Source organism: Podarcis filfolensis, assembly GCF_964270895.1.
Source record: "Podarcis filfolensis genome assembly, chromosome: 1".
NCBI classification, from domain to species: Eukaryota; Metazoa; Chordata; class Lepidosauria; order Squamata; family Lacertidae; genus Podarcis; species Podarcis filfolensis.
In genome coordinates, this window is record NC_139604.1 from 19,465,215 (window position 1) to 19,483,853 (window position 18,639).

Consider the following 18,639-nt stretch of genomic DNA (forward strand, 5'->3'; position numbering starts at 1 on the left):
CTGCTCATAGCCCATGCAATAAAAAAACCAGACCACCCCTGCGGTCAGGCAGAAGGAGGCAATCGCTTCAATCAGTAGATTCTGGGTATCCTGAAAAAGCAGGACATGGTTGCTTTGTATTTAAACTTCTGCACCGTGTGCAGCAAAACGTCTCGGGCAGTTTACTATGCTGTAGTATTGTATATTGTGTGTTTCGCGTGATGTCAGTCTGCCCTGTAAAATTTTTAAAAGACAAACTTAAAATGCAGACCATCCCTTTTTTTGCATGCTTAGAAGGTAGAATGTTCAATGTAACAAACTTAAAAGTTGCATGTTTAAAAAATGTTTAGGTTTGGGGTTTTTTTAATTTTGTGTTCTTTGTGAATTTGCTTATTGCGCTGTTTTTAATGGTGCTTAGTAGGATAAATGCATTGGTGAGGCAAACATAGTGCCAACAGGAGGTAACTTTCCAGTTGTATGCGTCATGCAGCGTTTGAAGGGACCTGTACTTTGCTCAAAATGAAATAAAAAACCAGTAAAATAAAATAAAAATATCCTGTATGCATGAGCATTATACGTGTACGCCCACCCAGCTTGCCGAAAACCGGGGACATGTGAGCAACGAGAGTGGGGGGGTGGGTTTCTCTCCGTCGTCTTAGTTTAACGCTTCTTGTCTCTGTTGGCGCCTTTTGCCGCTGCTTGGCAAGGCCGCTTCTCCTCGCGGGTGGGAACCATTTGGCCCCGCCTCTCCGTTCCCGCCCGGCCCCCTTTTCCAGGCGGCCCGGAGGCTTGACAAAGCGGCGCTTGCTGCGCGTTGCTATGGTGACGTCGCGGCCTGCCTGCGGCCTGTGGACGCTCCGTCGGCGCTGGCAGTGGAGCGTCCTTTGCGTTGCCCCAGTCAGTTGAACGAGCCCAGGTAGCTCGGCCGCGCCATGAACAGGTAGCCTAGCACCAGCACTGCTTTTTTGTTTTGCGTCGAGGGGGTTTCGAGGATATGGCGCAGCGCGGCTCTAGAGTCTAACCCTCTCCTTCTTCTTCCCTCCGCCCCCTATCTAGGTTTAATATTGTCTTGGGCCAGGGGATACCCAGGCCGACAGCCCCCAAGGTAGGAGACCCCACCCCACCCCACGTATTTAAAGGTGCCCTTCCTTTTTAACCTGTAGCCCTTAATAAAAGCTGCAGTAATAGTAGTAATAATAATTGACAACGACGACAATGCAGTTCAGTGGGAAAGCTGGCTACTGTACCACCACCACCAAGGAAAATGCTGTGTTTTTAGTTATTGTAGCAGCAACAACAACAACAAATTCTTGACAACAACGACAATGCAATTCAGTGGTAAAGCTGGCTGCTGCTGCACCACCACCGCCAAAGAAAACGTCATGTTGTTAATAATAATAATAATAATAATAATAATAATAATAATAATAATAATTTATTATTTATACCCCGCCCATCTGGCTGGGTTTCCCCAGCCACTCTGGGTGGCTTCCAACAAATACTAAAATACAGTAACCTATTAAACATTAAAAGCTTCCCTAAACAGGGCTGGGGAAACCCGCCCTGTTTTTAATTATTGTAGCAATAACAACAACAACAAATTCTTGACAACAACGACAATGCAATTCAGTGGGGGAAATGGCTGCTGCTGCACCAACGCCGCCGAGGAAACATAGCTGTCAACTTTTCCCTTTTCTTGCGAGGAATCCTATTCGGAATAAGGGAATTTCCCTTAAAAAGGAAAAATTGACGGCTATGCACGGAAAATGCCGTGTTTTTAATTATTGTAACAACAACAACAAATTATTGACAACAACAATGCAATTCAGCGAGGGAAATGGCTGCTGCTGCACCGCCACCGCCAAGGAAAACGCTGTGTTTTTAAATTATTGTAGCAACAAGCAGAATAAATTCAGCAAGTGCCACCCTCCTCTCTGTTGGCAGCACTGCCATGCTGAGGAGTTCTTCCCGCCGCCTGTTCACATTCTCCCTGTTAGAAGCACAGCAGCCCTGCAAGCGATGAACAAAAGAAACATTGAGATGTCTAGTGCAGCCTTTTTCAACGTTGGGCCCCCTGATATTGTTGGACTACAAATCCCATCATCCGTAGCCAGACAGGACAGCAGGCAGGGGTGGTGGGAGCGGCGGTCCAACAAAGCCTGGGGACCCAAGGTTGAGAAAGGCTGGTCTAGTGGATCTGGTGTGTAAAACTTCCCTGTCCAGGGAAGCTTTTAGTGTGTAATGTTGTATTGTGTTTTTACTATTTTTTTCTTGGGAGCTGCCCAGAGTGGCTGCAGCAACCCAGTCAAATGGGTGGCATATACATATATTGTTGTTGTTATTGCAGAATAGGCACCCCTGGGTGTGGGCAGCTGCAGCTCTAGCTCCAGTGAAGGCTTGGTACCACTAACACATCTTAATTTTTTTTTAGTTTTTTACACAATTGCTAATAAAATCAGTTTATTTGACAGTTGAGGGTGGTAATGGGAAATAATCTCTTCGCAATCTCATTCATTTTAATATTTGAGATTGAAAAACAGACTTAATTAGTTTTGTATGCTGAGGGGGGCTGCGTGGAAATTCTGTTAGTGGTTATGGATTTGGAATCCAGGACTTAGGGATAATGGCCAAACCTTCTGCAGTCAAAAGGAAGTGATATGTTTGTGGTGATATTAAGCATATACACATTTATTGATTTACTAGACTTGTATACTATTCCATAGCAGAATACCCTTAGTGGTGCCTGTTTCGCATTCTCCCCCACCCTATTCAAATGTTGGCTGTGGGGCCGCATGAGTCATTAATCAAATGTTGGTTATGATCTACAAAGCAGTTAAGTTGGCTTGTTCCCATTTGAAATCAAGCCAGGCTTGCTGAATTCAGTTTGCCAACTTAAATGGATTTCAGATTATGTATATGATGATTAGCAGAGGCTCTAGTGTCCTGTAGAAATAACAGCTGTTGCACACGTGATGGGCACCGTATTATATATTACAGAAATTTAAATCTGAACACACTGTACTGAGAGAGGAAGACTTACAGCCAAGAGTTCTGATCTTATGGCTTACCTGTTGATGTGACAATAGAGTTGGGAAGGTCATGTGGCAACTATTAATGAGGTTACTTCTACTTTGAATGCAAAGTGGAGTCTGATTTCCTGAAGAACATCCTGACCCATGCAGAGCATTGTGACACCAAGTGGATCGTAGAATTATCTTTCCCTGAATATATGCTAGTTCCCCAGAGAGGTAGCATTCACAAAACTGTTTCGGCTGTTACTACAAAAATTATGCCTCTGCAGTTACATGCTATAGCTTAATTAAGGTGCTTAGATGAGTGCTGCATAATATACATTCGGAAAGCAGATATATCCGTGGAGCCATACATCAAAAGTAAATGTTTTTGTCTTCCATTGTTTTAGATGTAAACATTTTACCTTATCACACATAAGTTTTACCCTTTAAAAGTTGTGAGGAATTATTTCCCTATGTTTTAAATAGAATATTAAGCATTATTGCTGTTTGAGATTTCTAATATATCTGTTATATAACAGATACACACACACACACACAAAATGCTGGGATATATGTGACCAATCATACCTTTTCTTTGCTTAAGCCAGGGGTCAGCAACCTTTTTCAGCCATGGGCCAGTCCACCGTCCCTCAGACCATGTGGTGGGCCAGACTATTTTTTTTGGCCGGGGGGGCGGGGAATGAATGAATTCCTAAGCCCCACAAATAACCCAGAGATACATTTTAAATAAAAGCACACATTCTACTCATGTAAAAACACCAGGCAGGCCCCACAAAAGCACACATTCTACTCACGTAAAAACATGCTGATTCCCAGACTGTCAGCAGGCCAGATTGAGAAGGCGGTTGGGCCGCATCTGGCCCACGGGCCTTTGGTTGCCTACCCCTGGCTTAGGCAAACACTTTCACACTAGAAATGGCACAAATTGCATTACTGAAGAAGTGCAACATACATTACAGCCTAGTTGCTGCTATGTTCACCCACATTTTATGCTAGCTATGTTAATTATATGGAAATTAAATATGGAAATTAACAACTGTCTGTTACTTGTGTTTCCATGGCAGCCTACAATGCTGAACAAGTAGGCCATTTCTGGTTATGATTCTTTCTCTCTCTTAAAAATGATAAAGCTGTTGAAATTTAGGAATTTGAAGGTAAGGACAAGAAACTTGTGCACAATCCTGGAGCATGCAAGGCAGCCAATGTTGGAATTTCAGGAAAGACTTTCCATGGTCTGATGAACAAAATGATTTTGAAAGCAGAGTGATTGGTAGGAGCAGAGAGCCAAAGTGAGATAATGAAAGACCAAAGAGGAGAAAACTGTAATAGTCAAGGCAAAAAAAATATATTGCCAGCTTGATGTGACTCAGTGTTCTGTCAGAGGCAGATAGAAAGGACTATATTTTTGTAATGCTGTAAAGAGAGAATTGACCTGGTATTGTGATGGCCTAAATTGTGTGTCAAGGAAGGAAGGAAGTCAAAGATAAAACCAAGGATTTTAACTGAAATCATTTGACATTAGGATGACATGTATACCATATTTTTATGTCTTTTTCTGTTCAACCAGTAATTATCTGTATAGAGTAAGTGTACTGTCAGCACTTCAGCATCAGTTACATTTTTTCACAATCCTGTTGATTGTAACCTTATCTTAAAAATTGGTATATATTCTATACTGAAATTATTTGGTTCCAACTATCTGTTGAAACTCTTTTAGTATGCTGAGTAAGGCAGCATTAAGGGAGTGAATCTAGCAGACTTTACCAGTTGCAATCACACACAGAGTGATGCTTGTAGGTAAGAAACATAAAAAAGGACTTTATGGTATGAAATACGTACCGTACTTGGATAGAAGAGTTCCTAATTCTAGTCTAACTAGTCTGTAGTAGAACAGGGCAGCTGTGGTGGCTCTTTTATTCCATTGGAGGATGGTTCCAGCATGATGTCTCATTTTGAGGTCTAAGAGAGAAGTGAAAGTAACAGGAAGTTGTAAAACAGAGCACAACCTGAGAATATCAGTCTAAATGTAACGTCAAAAGAGATGGAGGGAGCTCAGGAAATCTGGAGGTCCCTAACCCTTTCTGTCTTAAACCATGCCAAACCCCTCTTCTGCATGCTGAGTTGCACCCAAATTTCCAACACTCCCCAATTCACATTTAGAAACAAAAAATATAATATTGTTTCAGATGCAAGGTGTTGTTAACAACCATGTGGCTGGGGGTGGGGAGGAGATTAGGAGTCAGGTCTTTTTGATACCTGAAGAACTCACAATTTGCAGAGAAAGGCATTCATCACTACACTAGTGGCCAAAATTGTGGAAACCTTTTGGGAAAAGTGTATTTCCGAGGTTTGATGGCTCATAACACCCCCCCCCTTTTTAGTAATACCATAAAATGATATATCAGTAGAAAGATAATTTAAATGAGAATGTAAGGCAACAACATTTGTTCAGTTATCTGTATTCTATCAAAAGTTATAGCCAAATAACCAGAAGAATGAAGCACAACTTGCTTAGGTTGATATGTAGTAGCTTTCCTTCATTTGAATGTAGCCAAAGAGCATGAGTGTTTAGAGAGCCAATCAGGTGTTCTGAGCCAACAAAGCTCAGAAATACACTTTTTTCCCAAAAGGTTTCCACAATTTTGGCCACTAGTGTACTTTGGTGTGTCTTTTTATATATTTCTCCCTTTTGTGAATGCTCCCTACTTAGTTTCAGTAAAAAGTCAACTAAGAAACAGTGTTTGGAAACTTTCTGGGGCCTCTTTTGCAGGCCATACTGCATTGTATATAATATAGTCATCTTATTTGCTCCTAGTAAGCCTCTTAAAAATGCCATTTGGAATCTTTCCTCTACATCTTTTTAGGTTTCTGGAATGATGGAAGTGATTGCTCCTGAAGGTATTTGCATTAAACAATGCATTTGAAAGTACTTTCTTATAGCTCCTTATATTCTAAAAAACAAACAAACCTTACCCTCTTCCTTTTAAGCCTTTTTCCTTTAAAAAAAAAAGTCATAAGAATTCTTAATAGGTTTCTTTTTGTTCTTAATGGTTTTATCGATATTTCAGAGCTAAGAGTGCAACCTTATACTTGTCCACTTGAAAGTAAGTCCCATTAAGGCTGTGTACACATTACCAGCTTAAAGAGCAGCTGTGTCATTACTTTTCTCAATTCAAATCAAAGCTGGGTTGGAGGGGGGGGATGCATCAAAATGCAGTATTTCATAAGAAATGACAAGATAGATATGTGGATAACACCATGTGCACACCACTTTCCGAACCAGTGATGGGAGTGCTGTGCATGCAAAGCAAATGGGACTGAGTACACAGCTTTGAGTTAAATGGTGCTTACTTACAGAAGTGTGTATAGAACTATAGCAGGCTGCAACTGGATAGCCACTGCCTTGGAAACAAACCTTGTTTAACTCAATGGGCCTTACTTTTGAGTACACATGTAGAGGATTGCATTCTAATAGAAGTTATTGGCGTGAATATGCCCATTTTTACCTGTGAATTGTGAAATTGCTATTCCTGTTCTGTGGAGAGTTGTGCTACTCAGTGAAAACATGTGCACAGCAAATGTTTCATCGTCCTTCTCTTAAATAAGAGCCGCACATCCTGTGTTGTGTTTTAAATCACAGAAATTCCCCCTCCATCCAAGTCACTTCCATATATTGAAATGTAATGTAGCCAGGGTTTATATACATAGTTTCCCAAATTAGTTTTTAGCCACGGGGTACTGTTAGTCTTAGGACACAAATTGTAACAAATAAAAGATTTATACTTCTATGGTAGGCATGGATATATTAGTCAAGCTGTACCAAGGATGGCAAAGTTTAGAAGAGAAGTGGAGGTAAAAAAATGTGGCTTAATTGTGCATATCCCCCAACCCTAATCAGGAGGCAAACACTTGGAAGAACATAAAACACAGAAGCAGGGCTGTCAGGAACCATACTGTGCCTTTGGAGCTTCACAGTTAATTCCAGTTCCTACCCTTGGACATTGATTCTGGGTCAGAGGAACAGGGACATCAGTCATAGGCCTCAGAGAGCACAGAGGTGACTGCAAAAGGTGCAGCGGATAGAAGAATTTCTGCCACTTCCCAAAGGAGGAAGAGAGGTGTGGTGGTGGTCGGTGACTTTCTTCTGAGGGGGACAGAGATAGTGATGTGTGGACCTGATAGAATGTCCCAGGAGGTGTGCTTTCTTCTAGGTCAGGGACGTCAAGCCAAAGTTGTTGGGCTTTTTAGGGGGGCGCACGCCATAAATTGCTAAACAGGTAGTAATTACGACAGCGGTAACTCCTTCTTCCATTCTTGTAATTGTGCGCAAATGAAGGACAGAGCGAGAGGGCGGGACCAGATGCTCTTTTCCCCCCGCAGAGGAATATGAGCCCGCGATCGACTGCTATCAACCAGGGATCAACCTGTCGATCGCAGTCGAACAGTTGGACATCCCTATTCTAGGTGCAAAGATTCAACATGTGATAGAGAGGCTGCCAACTGTCATCGAGATCTTTCTTTTGATCCATGTGGATACAAATGATGCTGGCAGACACAGTCTTCAATGTGTTGCAAGGGACTATGAGACTCTGGGTGGGAAGCTGAAAGGATCCTGTGGCACAAGTGGTTATTTCATCATGCCTTCCTTTTGAAGGTCATGGCCCAGGAAAAGAAAGAAAAATACTGGAAGTAAATAGCTGACTGCACAGTTGGTGTCATTGGGAAAGATTTGGCTTCCTGGACCATGGTCGCCAGTTCCATGAAGAAGGACTTCTGGCAAGAGATGGGTTGCACCTGACAGCAGTTGGCAAAAATGTGTTAGGAATCTCACAAACTTTATCAGGAGAGCTTTAAACTGAATCCCGAGGGGGAAGGAGACAATATTTCAGAGCACAGGGGGACACCAAGTACTGGGGATAATAACTTTATTAGTGTACAGGAACCTGCTTATGGGCAGGGGGGGGGAAAACCAAGAAGGAAGCAGCTTGAGGGAATGACTTGTTCCCATTTTCTCTATACTAGTGCATAGGGCTTGGGGAATAAACAAGATGAACTTGAGCTCTGGCATTACTGAAACCTGGTGGGATGAGATACAGGACTGCAATGTAGTAATTGAGGGATATAACTTATTCAAAAGGAATAGACCAAACAGGAAGGGAAGAGGAGTAGCGTTGAATGTAAAGGATGTGTGTACCTGTGAGGAGATCCATGACCTGGAGCAGGAGAGTATGGGGAGAGCATTTTGATAAAAACTTGTAGGGGAGAGAAACAATATGTCTCCTAATATTTTTTTTTTAAATTAAATGCATCTCAAAAGTTTATCAATTTAATGTTATGCTCTGTCATGCTGAATTTATACATTGAAAACATGCAGATTTGGTTTAAGGAGATCATGCAAAATACACTCAAACTTTTTGTTTTAGATGGATTTGTCCTAGAAACACGTTTGCCTTTGCCAAGGTAAGGAAAGGAAGATGGGTTCTTGCCATTGTTCAGTTTATCCCTCTGAGAATTTGTGATCAGACCCCAGCCTTCCCAGTTTCAGCAAGGTGGTGGCCTTACATGCCTTCAAGGCATATCCTAGGACAGGCTTCCTCAAACTTGGCCCTCCAGATGTTTCTGGCCTACAACTCCCATGATCCCTAGCTAGCAGGACCAGTGATCAGGGATGATGGAAATTGTAATCTCAAAACATCTGGAGGGCCTAGTTTGAGGAAGCCTGTCCTAGGATATTTTGGTCTCTTCTTTCCCTGCATTCTTTTATAAGACACTAGCAGCTCTGTCCTCCTGCCCATCTCTACAAGATGAAAATAAGGCCATGTACACATTGCCAGCTTAAATGAAGTCGGGGGTTTTGTGTTTGTGTGTGCTCTATATTTCAGCTCAGTTCAAATTTACACATCATTGTGAGCATCACTACTCTTTGATTTGTTTCCACATCACCCCCTGTCCATCCACACCAGTCGGCAGAGATGGGGGAGGGATGTCTTCACCTGATCGACTTCTCCACCCCTCCACCCACCCTCAACTCCTAATCATGAAGCTTTCCTCCCTTCAACCCTGTCCCCCTACAAATCATCCTCATGCAGCCTACTTCCAAATTAAGTGTGGAAGCTTAAGAAATCAGCCTGATGGTGGAGCCTTGTACACAACTACTCAAAAGTACTCCTCATTTAGTTCAATGAGGCTTACTCTCAAGCAGGGGTAGGAGTACATCTTAAGGTAGCAAACCTAACACCTCCTACCCGAGAGTAAGCCCAACTGAATTCAACAAGTCTGAGCAGGCATGGTTAGGATCATGCTATTAATCTAAAGTGCCAGAAAACTCATTGCGGTCTTTACTACAGGGTAGTGCGAAAATACTGTTGAAGTGGGTATCTATTTTTAATGAGTAGGTATGTTTTACACACAGGGAGAGATAAAATAAAACTCTTAATAAAATAGGGAACAGTTCAGATAAAGAGGATTTGTTAGAGGAAAGAGACTTCTCTAACTCCCTCTACCCATACTGACATCAGACCTGTAGAACCAGCCCCAACTCACAGCCTCAAATGTGCACACCTGGGTTTCACTACACTTTCAGTATTGCTACCATTCTCAAATTGGAATGAAGCTGGCTTGCAGTGAATCGCATGAAAGCGCAGTATTTTTACAAGAAACTACAGGATAGCTCTAGATTGTTGCTAATTCCATGTGTACATGGATTCAAAACCTAGTGGGGCAGTGCAGTGGAGATGGTCGTGTGCACAGCCTAAATCCAACTGATTGAATGGAACTTGCGTATATGGAAGTATTCTTATGACTACAGCTGAAAGACCGGAGTGCATGTTACATGAAAATACTGTAGCACATGTAGAAACTATTTTTAAAGAAAAGCTGTGAAGGTCAGTTGCCTGTTCTGAACAGGGTCCTGAAGAACCACATACGTAGCTTATGGGTGAGCCAGGATCCATATTTGTCACTAGAGACCCAAACAGCCTCAGTCGCTCAGAGCAGCTTTAGCTGGTGTGCCAATCACAACCGTCCTTGGACAGGGATAGCTTGGCCACAGAGTTCCATACAATGATAACCTCAGGGTTGGATTGTTGCATCATGCTCTGTGTAGACCCATAAAGCTGGTCCACAAACTACAGGCTGGTGCAGAATGCTGTGACGAAGCTGCTATTCAGAGCAACCTACCTGGCAGCATGTAACATGGCTGTTTAGGGATTTGCACCGACTGTCAGTTCGCTACTGGCCAAGTTTACGGTTTTACTATTGGTGTATAAAGCCCTTAACAGCCTTGGGCATGTTTACCCAAGAGACTGCCTTTTCCCATTATCATCCTGCCTGAATACTTAGGGCATCAAGGAAGGCCATTTTATGGGTGACACATGCCCTAGGAGTTCCTTTAGGCAGAGGTGGGAATAGTGGGAACCACAGGAGGAAGAGATCACGTCCTCTTGGGATTCACTGTATATATAGGAAAAGGAAAGCTGAGTGTAGTGGATACGCATCTTGGACTTTAAGAAATGTGATTTCAAAAAGCTTAATGAACTGGTGGTTGTGATCTCATGGTCAGAAATACTCAAAAAAAGAGCAGAAAACAAATAAGGTAGCATGGTGTTCTGTAGTGTAACAATGGTTACTGGACTAGTCTACAATGCTTTGGTTGTGATGAATTCTTATACTCTATTATGTCAAATATGAGAAGTAGGCTAGGATTCAAGCTGATTTTTAAGCATTATATCATCTTGAATAATCTGCTCCTTATATATGCAACTCATTTTATTGTCTTATATAGGCATAGTGGCTTAGGAAGGACTGATGTAATGAAGGTAAAAGTTTTTATTTCAAATTTGATATATGTTTATCTTTAAAAGGAATTGATATATTGGTATTTAATGGTTTCTTGGTGTTTTGGTTTTAATCAGTTGATTGTACTGATCAAGCGTCTTATCTGTGTTTCAGTGTTTTATTGCAACTTATGGGAATTCTCAGTAGTCAGAGAAATCACGGTGAAGAATTTTAGGCAGAATTACATGGCAGGTCTTGTGGTTGGTTCTTACTTTTGTCTTTATTGCAGGAACAGAAGAACAGACAAAATGGAAGGTTGCATGTGTTTGGTCCAAAAGGTAAATCTGCTGAGCTTTTCAAAACTGCACTGATTTTTAACCACTGCTTTCAAACCGCACTGCTGGGGGGGTGTTCTTAGAATTCTGGATGTAGGTACAAAGGTGCTAGTAGTTTGGAAAATCATAATTAAAACCAGGGACAAAGCTAGGCTTTATTTATATGTCAAAACAAATTGCCAGTTAAAGAATGGAAAGCATTCTTCTGTAAAGCATTAGTAAATTATTTGGTTGATTTATCTAATTTCATTAATTAGATAATCCCCAATGCTGCTTACATAGAATAATGCCTTGGAGAACTTTGTGGCTGTTTCTTCTCTTTCTGGTACATGGCTTTGCTCTAGAATAGTATCCTTGCTTCCTTCTCTCTGCCCTCCTGCTCCAGTTTGCAGCACTTTTTAAGGTCTGTGGGCATCAGAGACACAGAAGCCAGCACAGAAACTGGGTCACAGATAAGCAATGGTGGTTGGAACATCAGTTGTTTCCTGACCTGTGTGCCACTTCTGTTGCCTGATCTGTGTACACAGCTAGATATTACTGTATTTTTCGCCCTATAGGACGCACTTTTCCCCTTCCAAAAATGAAGGGGAAATGTGTGTACGTCCTATGGGGCGAATGCAGGCTTTCGCTGAAGCCTGGAGAGCGAGAGGGGTCGGTGCGGACCGACCCCTCTCGCTCTCCAGGCTTCGGGCAGATATCCGCAAGCCTGGGGAGCCCGGCAGGAGTTCCCTCCGGGCTCCCTAGGCTTGCGGATAGAAAGCCTGCATCCCGAAGCCCGGAGTGCGCTGAGCAGCGCACCCTGGGCTTTGGGCAGATGTCTGCAAGCCTTGGGAGCCCGGCGGGAATTCCCGCTGGGCTCCCAAGGCTTGCGGATAGCAGCCTGTTCTGGGGGCTGGAGTCGGGGGGGGGAAATATATTGTTTTTCTTTATCCCCCCCCCAAAAAAAACTAGGTGTGCCCTATGGGCCAGTGCGCCCTATAGGGCGAAAAATACGGTATGTTAGTCGTGTGAACACTGTTATCACATACATTTTGTAAGTAAATAGCCATGTGGGGCTGCGATAGAATCAGGAAAGTGGGGAGAAAGAGCTATGTTCTTCCCCCCCAAAAAAACCCTTTCCCCTAAAATGCCTCCCTCCTTATGTTGCTTAGCATAAGGTTATGCTTAGCATATGTTGCTTAGCATACCCATGCTGCTTAACATCCCACTTCTGTTCAGGGGGCCTGATGCTGCTGCTTTTTTACATTTTTTAATGCCTGCACACTAATTATAGTCATTCAATTAAGATCACATCTAATTTGGTCCTTATTCCATTCCCCCAAATAAATATTAAGTCTAACCTATTCATTCCAACTGTTGTATGTTGGTCAGCCCCAGCAGTGACTGGAAGCCCTTAGCCAATGGTCTTTTAATCAGAATTGGGCTAATGAGCAAAAATTGAGGGTTTTCCATGTGATTTTTATTTATTTATTTATTTATTTTGAGGAAAATTTGCCTTGCAGTGGGGGGAAACAGGCTAGAACAAAACCACTTTCTCAAAGAGATTTTGTAAATTGTTAATTGATTTTAAGAAAAAAGTGATAAACTATATTGCATTTGTTGCTTAGTTAAAATTTAAAATTATTGTTCTATATATTTTTGGGGGGGAGGGGATAATCTGAATGTGTATCAGTTGAACCCAATATTTCAATTTATTTTGTTTTTAGAAGAAGTAGTCCTTGAACCCGTTCAAACAATTCCACGGTAAGATCTTTATTGTGCAGCTTGTATAGGATCTGCCGTCTTAACCAGTCAGAGAAAGATAGTGCAATTATTTGTCATAGATTACACAGTCCTTTGCATGTTTACTCACTTATGGCAGTGGGGCTTAGTCCAAAGTAAGTATACATGGGATTGCAACCTCTCTTATATTTAAAGAACTAGAAACACATCTATTTCTACTTTAACCTTTTGGTTGTCAACATGGATGTATATATCAATAGATAGTGTGATGGGATGTTGAGCTGCTTGTGCGTAAAGTTCCTAGTCCCTCAGTGTTTGGCTAAGTCCACAAACCACTGTCTGTAACGGAGCGCCATAAGCATGGCTCCGTCAGTCGCTGGCAGAATCCGACAGTGGGCGTTTACGGAATTTCTTCCAGCATAACAGCTCCTTAACGGAAACACGTCTTCTGGACTCTCTACGTGACAATTTCCGGCGAGGAGTGGGTGTCCCTATAGGAGGTCCTGAAACCTCCTCGCTGTTCTCGCTGGAATTGTCTCTGAGCCATTCTTCTGACTCGCTTTCCCTTGGAGCTCTTTCTCGCCCCCTGCTGGTTCCCTCCTCCGCTGATAAGTCTCTCTCAACCTCTGGGAGCCCCTCCACCACCTGTTCTTCCGATGACAGTTCCCTGACATCCACCTCCCCTCCAGGGCCCCCTCCACCCCCTCCCCTCCCTTCCTCTGCTGGAGGCGAGGGAGCAAAACCCCGGAAAGAACTTCCCTCATCTTCAGAAGTCTCGAACATTTTCCTCCACCGGTTGCTGTTTCGGGTTTCTAAGTACTCATCCTCCTCGGAATCTATTCCTTCTTCCCACTCTGACCCCGTGAATCCTTCAAATTCCTCCTCCTCTTCGGTGGTGCCAAAGTACTCCCTCCGGAACCTCGCTACTGACTGAGGTTTCCTGGGGAACCTTTGATGGAACGCTTCGATCAAGACCTCGTCATTGACTTCCTCTGCCGTCACCCAGGTGTTTTCTGACTCCGGTTCTCCTTCCCACGCTACCAAATACTCCACCTGATTACCCTTCCACCTGGAGTCGAGGATTTCCGCCACATGGTTGCTGCTTTCCCTCTCTTCTAAGACTGGTTCCTGTGGGGAAACCCCTTCTTTTCCCCCCCTATACGGTGACAGTAATGACCTGTGGAATACTGGGTGCAGTTTCATGTGGTTCGGTAACCGGAGTCTGAAAGCTACTGGGTTAACCTGTTGAATGACCTCAAATGGTCCCAATCTTTTGGGTCTCAATTTCTTGCAACCCCCCTTGAACGGCAGTCCTTGGGTGGACAGCCACACCTGATCCCCCACCCTTATAGTTTCACCTTCCCTTCTGTTCTTGTCTGCCTGCTTCTTATATTGTTCTTTGGCCCTTTCTAAGTTGAGTTGGAGTTGACGATGGATCGCTTCCATTTCTTCTACAAACAGTTCTGCGGCTGGGACGCTCCATCTCTCCCCTCCTCCCCCTGGAAATGCCCTGGGGTGGCACCCATAATTAGCCAAAAAGGGGCTCATCCCGGTGGACACATTCTCCGCATTATTGTAGGCAAATTCCGCCAGCGCCAACTTTTCCACCCAATCGTTCTCTCTGTCATTGACATAACACCTCAGGTATTGTTGGAGGATACCGTTTGCTCTTTCCGCCTGCCCGTTGGTTTCTGGGTGCCGGGCAGTCGAAAAATTGACCTCCACGTGCAGTAAGCTCATGAGCTTCCTCCAGAACCTGGACGTGAATTGTTTGCCTCGGTCTGAGACCACCCTCAAGGGGGCGCCATGCAGTCTAAAAATATGTTCTACAAACAATTTAGCTGTCTCTTCCGCCGTGACTGCATGTGAGCAAGCTACAAAGTGGCCCATCTTAGTTAATAGGTCTACTACTACCAGTATAGCGGTTTTCCCCTTGGATTTCGGCAGATCAGTCATAAAATCTATCGATACCGCCTCCCATGGCCTCTCTGGTGTGGGCAACGGTTCTAACAACCCCGCTGGTGCCCGCCTTTCTCCCTTGGCTCGCTGGCATTGGTCACACCCTCTTACATACTCCCTTACATCTTCCCTCACCCTGGGCCACCAAAATTCCCTGGTAACCAACCACATGGTTTTGTGTTGCCCAAAATGCCCTGCAGTAGGGCTGTCGTGCATCTGTTTGAGTACTCTCCCTCTCAATTCCCCTTCGGGTATATATAGTGCCCCTTTGTAATACAAAGCCCCGTTTCTTTCTTCAAAACCTCCGGAGTTTTCTCCCTCCCTCCTTAGACCTTGGAGCTTATTCTGGGCGTATTCATCATTCTGCGTCTCCTCTACCAGTTCCCTTTGCCCCACCAACGCCGCCCCACACACCCAGTGGTCCTCTGGTATGATATGTCTCTCTTCGGGTGCTCCCTCCCCCTCCAAATACTCTGGTTTGCGTGAGAGAGCGTCCGCCCTGACGTTTTCTGGACCTGGCACATAGCAAATTTCAAAATAAAATTTGGAGAACTCCTGTGCCCATCTCACTTGCCGTTGGTTGAGCACTCGTGCCGTTCTCCAGTACTCTAAATTCTTGTGGTCCGTGCATACTTGCACCTTGTGTTGTGCACCAATTAGTAAGTGTCTCCATTTCCGGAACGCTTCGTGAATGGCGAGTAGTTCTCGGTCATATACCGTGTAGTTCTTCTCGGATTTGTTTAACTTCCGCGAGAAGAAGGCACACGGTCTCCACTCCGACTTATCCTTCCCCGGCTGAAGAAGCACCGCCCCCACCGCCCGGTCTGATGCGTCCGTTTCCACTCTCATGGGTTTTTGTAAATCCACGTGCAGGAGCTGTTCTTCCGAAGCGAAGGCCTTTTTCAATTCTTCGAATGCTTGCTCCGCTTCTGCCGTCCAAACAAATTTCTTCTTGCTGCTGAGACAGTCCGTGATGGGAGCCGTTAAATGGGCAAAGTTCTTGATGAACTTCCGATAAAAGTTCCCAAACCCTAAGAATCTTTGCACATCTTTTTTCGTTCTCGGTGTCTTCCATTCCAGTACCGCCTGGACCTTGCCTGGATCCATGGCTAATCCCTTGTCTGACAAGCGGTACCCCAGGAATTCCACCTCCTTGGTGTGAAACTGACACTTCTCCAATTTCACCCACAGCTGGTTAGCTTGCAGTTGGCTCAACACTTCCCTGACGTCCTTTACATGCTGCTCCTCATTCTCTGAATATACTAACACGTCATCTAGGAACGCCACGCAATTCTTGTAGAGCAGAGGTCCCAGGACATGGTTCATGAACAATTGAAAACATGCTGAGCCTGCTTGTAATCCAAAGGGCATAACGCAATATTCGAAAGCCCCTAGAGGGGTGAACATCGTTGTCTTCCATTCATCCCCCTTCCTTATCCGTATCAGGTTGTATGCTCCCCTCAGGTCCAGTTTAGTAAAAATCTTTCCCTTCCTCACCCTGGTCAAAATGTCATCAATTCTGGGCATAGGGAAAGCCACTGGTTCCGACACGGCATTTAGGGCCCGGTAGTCCACGACCAATCTCGGGTTATCCGTTTTTTTTTTGTCCACAAAAAACACTGGGCTGCCCCCCACCGCTCTGGACTCTCTGATGAAACCTCTCTTCAGGTTTTTGTCAATAAACTCCCTCAACTCCTGCATTTCCCTGTCTGACATGGCATACAGCTTGCCCACAGGGAGCTGGGCTCCAGGGACTAGATTGATCTGGCAGTCAAAGGGTCTATGCGGTGGTAGTTTGTCTGCTTCCCTTTCGCTGAAGACATTGCTCAGGTCAGCGTATTGTTTGGGCACCTTTCTTTTGTCCGTTACTTCTGTTCCTGCTAGAAAGGCCCTTGCCCCTTCTGGAGCCTTGCCCTCTTTGCAATGTTCTAGGCAATGCGCTGACCCAAAGGAGACCACTCTCTGATGCCAACCCACTAGCGGATCATGCAACGCTAGCCAGCTCATCCCCAAAATAATGGGAGCCCCTCCCAAGGTGGCCACATTGAACGCTATTCTTTCGGTGTGCCTGGCTACCCTCATTACCATTGGGACGGTCTGTAAGCTGACTTCTCCTCCCAACAGCTCTCTCCCATCGATCGTGGTTACCTGCAAGGGGTTACTTAAAGGGATGGTCTGTATCTGGTGTTCAGCTGCAAACTCCTTACTCATAAAATTACAGGAGCTGCCTGAGTCCAATAGCGCCCTTATCTTTAAGGGATGTCCATTTGGCAGCTCTAGCAACACCTCTATCACTAGGGCTGGTCTCGGAGGTTCCGGCGTGGGCACTTTTACTACTCCTTGGCCTGACTGCTGTGCCCTGATGGAGGCAGTCAGGCGTTGGCTTTTACTTGGTCCTGCCCTTCCTCCTCCTTCCCCCCAACAGCTCCTGCCATCCCTTGCCATTCCTTTCTTTGTGGACAGACTCTGGCAAAATGACCTGGCTGCTGGCAGAGATAACATTTCTTGGGGCTCTTCCCCTCCTTCTTCCGCCCTTCACTGGGATTTGAAACTGCCCGCGCGCGCGCTGTTCCAACTTCCATCGGCTCTGCGGGCGGGAAAGTTGGCTCCGGAATCTCTGGAAAGCGGAAATCCCTCCAACGCTCCCCTTTCCCTTCCCGCTTCTCCAAGGCTCTAGCCTCCTGGCGTGCTCCAATGGTCAGCGCTGATTTGGTCAGCTGCTCCATAGACTCCGCCCTGGGCGCCCGGGAAAGTTCGTCTTTCACAGCCAAAGAAAGTCCCTCTTCGAAAAGCATTTGAATGGGTTCTGCTGACAGATCCCACCCCAATTTGTGTATCAACATAGTAAACTCAGTCCAGTACTCACGGACAGATCGGCTCCCCTGTTTACAAGCCATCAACTGCATGCGCACCACTCCCTGTTCAATGTCGCTGGAAAACATCAGGTCCATGGCGCGAAAAAACTTCCGTGCGTCTTTCAAGACTTCATTATGCCCTGCCATCAGGGGTCTAACCCAGTCTCTCGCCCCTCCTTCGAGCTGGCTAACCACAAACGCCACTCGCGATTCCTCGTCGGGAAAGTCATCAAACTGCAGATTAAGGGCATACTGCATCTCTGTCCTAAAGGCTTGATAGTTCCTGGGATCCCCCCCAAACTTCTGCACCAATCCTGGCATCTTTCTTGCTTGTGGGGGGGCCTTTGCCTTTTCTGCATCCTGAGCCCTCCTCTCATCGAGCCTCACCGTTTGCAGCGCTAGCTGGACCTCCAACACCCGGTACCTTTCTTCCAGGCTTGGACCGGCTCCAGCTCCTCCTGCATCTCCGGTTCCGGCTGGGTTGCTCATGATGCCTTCTCTGCACAAGCTGCTTTCAGGGACTGTCGGATTGCTGTGATGGGATGTTGAGCTGCTTGTGCGTAAAGTTCCTAGTCCCTCAGTGTTTGGCTAAGTCCACAAACCACTGTCTGTAACGGAGCGCCATAAGCATGGCTCCGTCAGTCGCTGGCAGAATCCGACAGTGGGCGTTTACGGAATTTCTTCCAGCATAACAGCTCCTTAACGGAAACACGTCTTCTGGACTCTCTACATGACAATTTCCGGCGAGGAGTGGGTGTCCCTATAGGAGGTCCTGAAACCTCCTCGCTGTTCTCGCTGGAATTGTCTCTGAGCCATTCTTCTGACTCGCTTTCCCTTGGAGCTCTTTCTCGCCCCCTGCTGGTTCCCTCCTCCACTGATAAGTCTCTCTCAACCTCTGGGAGCCCCTCCACCACCTGTTCTTCCGATGACAGTTCCCTGACAGATAGGTACTATCATTACTCTCACTTAAGTTAGGCT

At 45.0% G+C, this 18,639-nt stretch overlaps 1 protein-coding gene across 3 annotated transcripts in view; it reads left to right on the plus strand.

The window, feature by feature from the left end:
- The first annotated feature begins 772 nt into the window (after window positions 1–772).
- Window positions 773–18,639, plus strand: part of ERICH2 (glutamate rich 2) — a 29,163-nt gene continuing 11,296 nt past the window's right edge. Inside the window, exons 1-7 of one of the 3 annotated variants that reach the window (XM_083572516.1) lie at window positions 773–919; window positions 1,036–1,084; window positions 5,879–5,912; window positions 8,438–8,474; window positions 10,798–10,831; window positions 11,080–11,128; window positions 12,832–12,868. In XM_083572516.1, the coding sequence (XP_083428642.1) occupies window positions 912–919; window positions 1,036–1,084; window positions 5,879–5,912; window positions 8,438–8,474; window positions 10,798–10,831; window positions 11,080–11,128; window positions 12,832–12,868 (248 nt within the window). In that variant the 5' untranslated portion in view covers window positions 773–911. The remainder of the gene's footprint in view (window positions 920–1,035; window positions 1,085–5,878; window positions 5,913–8,437; window positions 8,475–10,797; window positions 10,832–11,079; window positions 11,129–12,831; window positions 12,869–18,639) is intronic. The other 2 variants (XM_083572517.1, XM_083572518.1) reach the window with 2 other exon arrangements.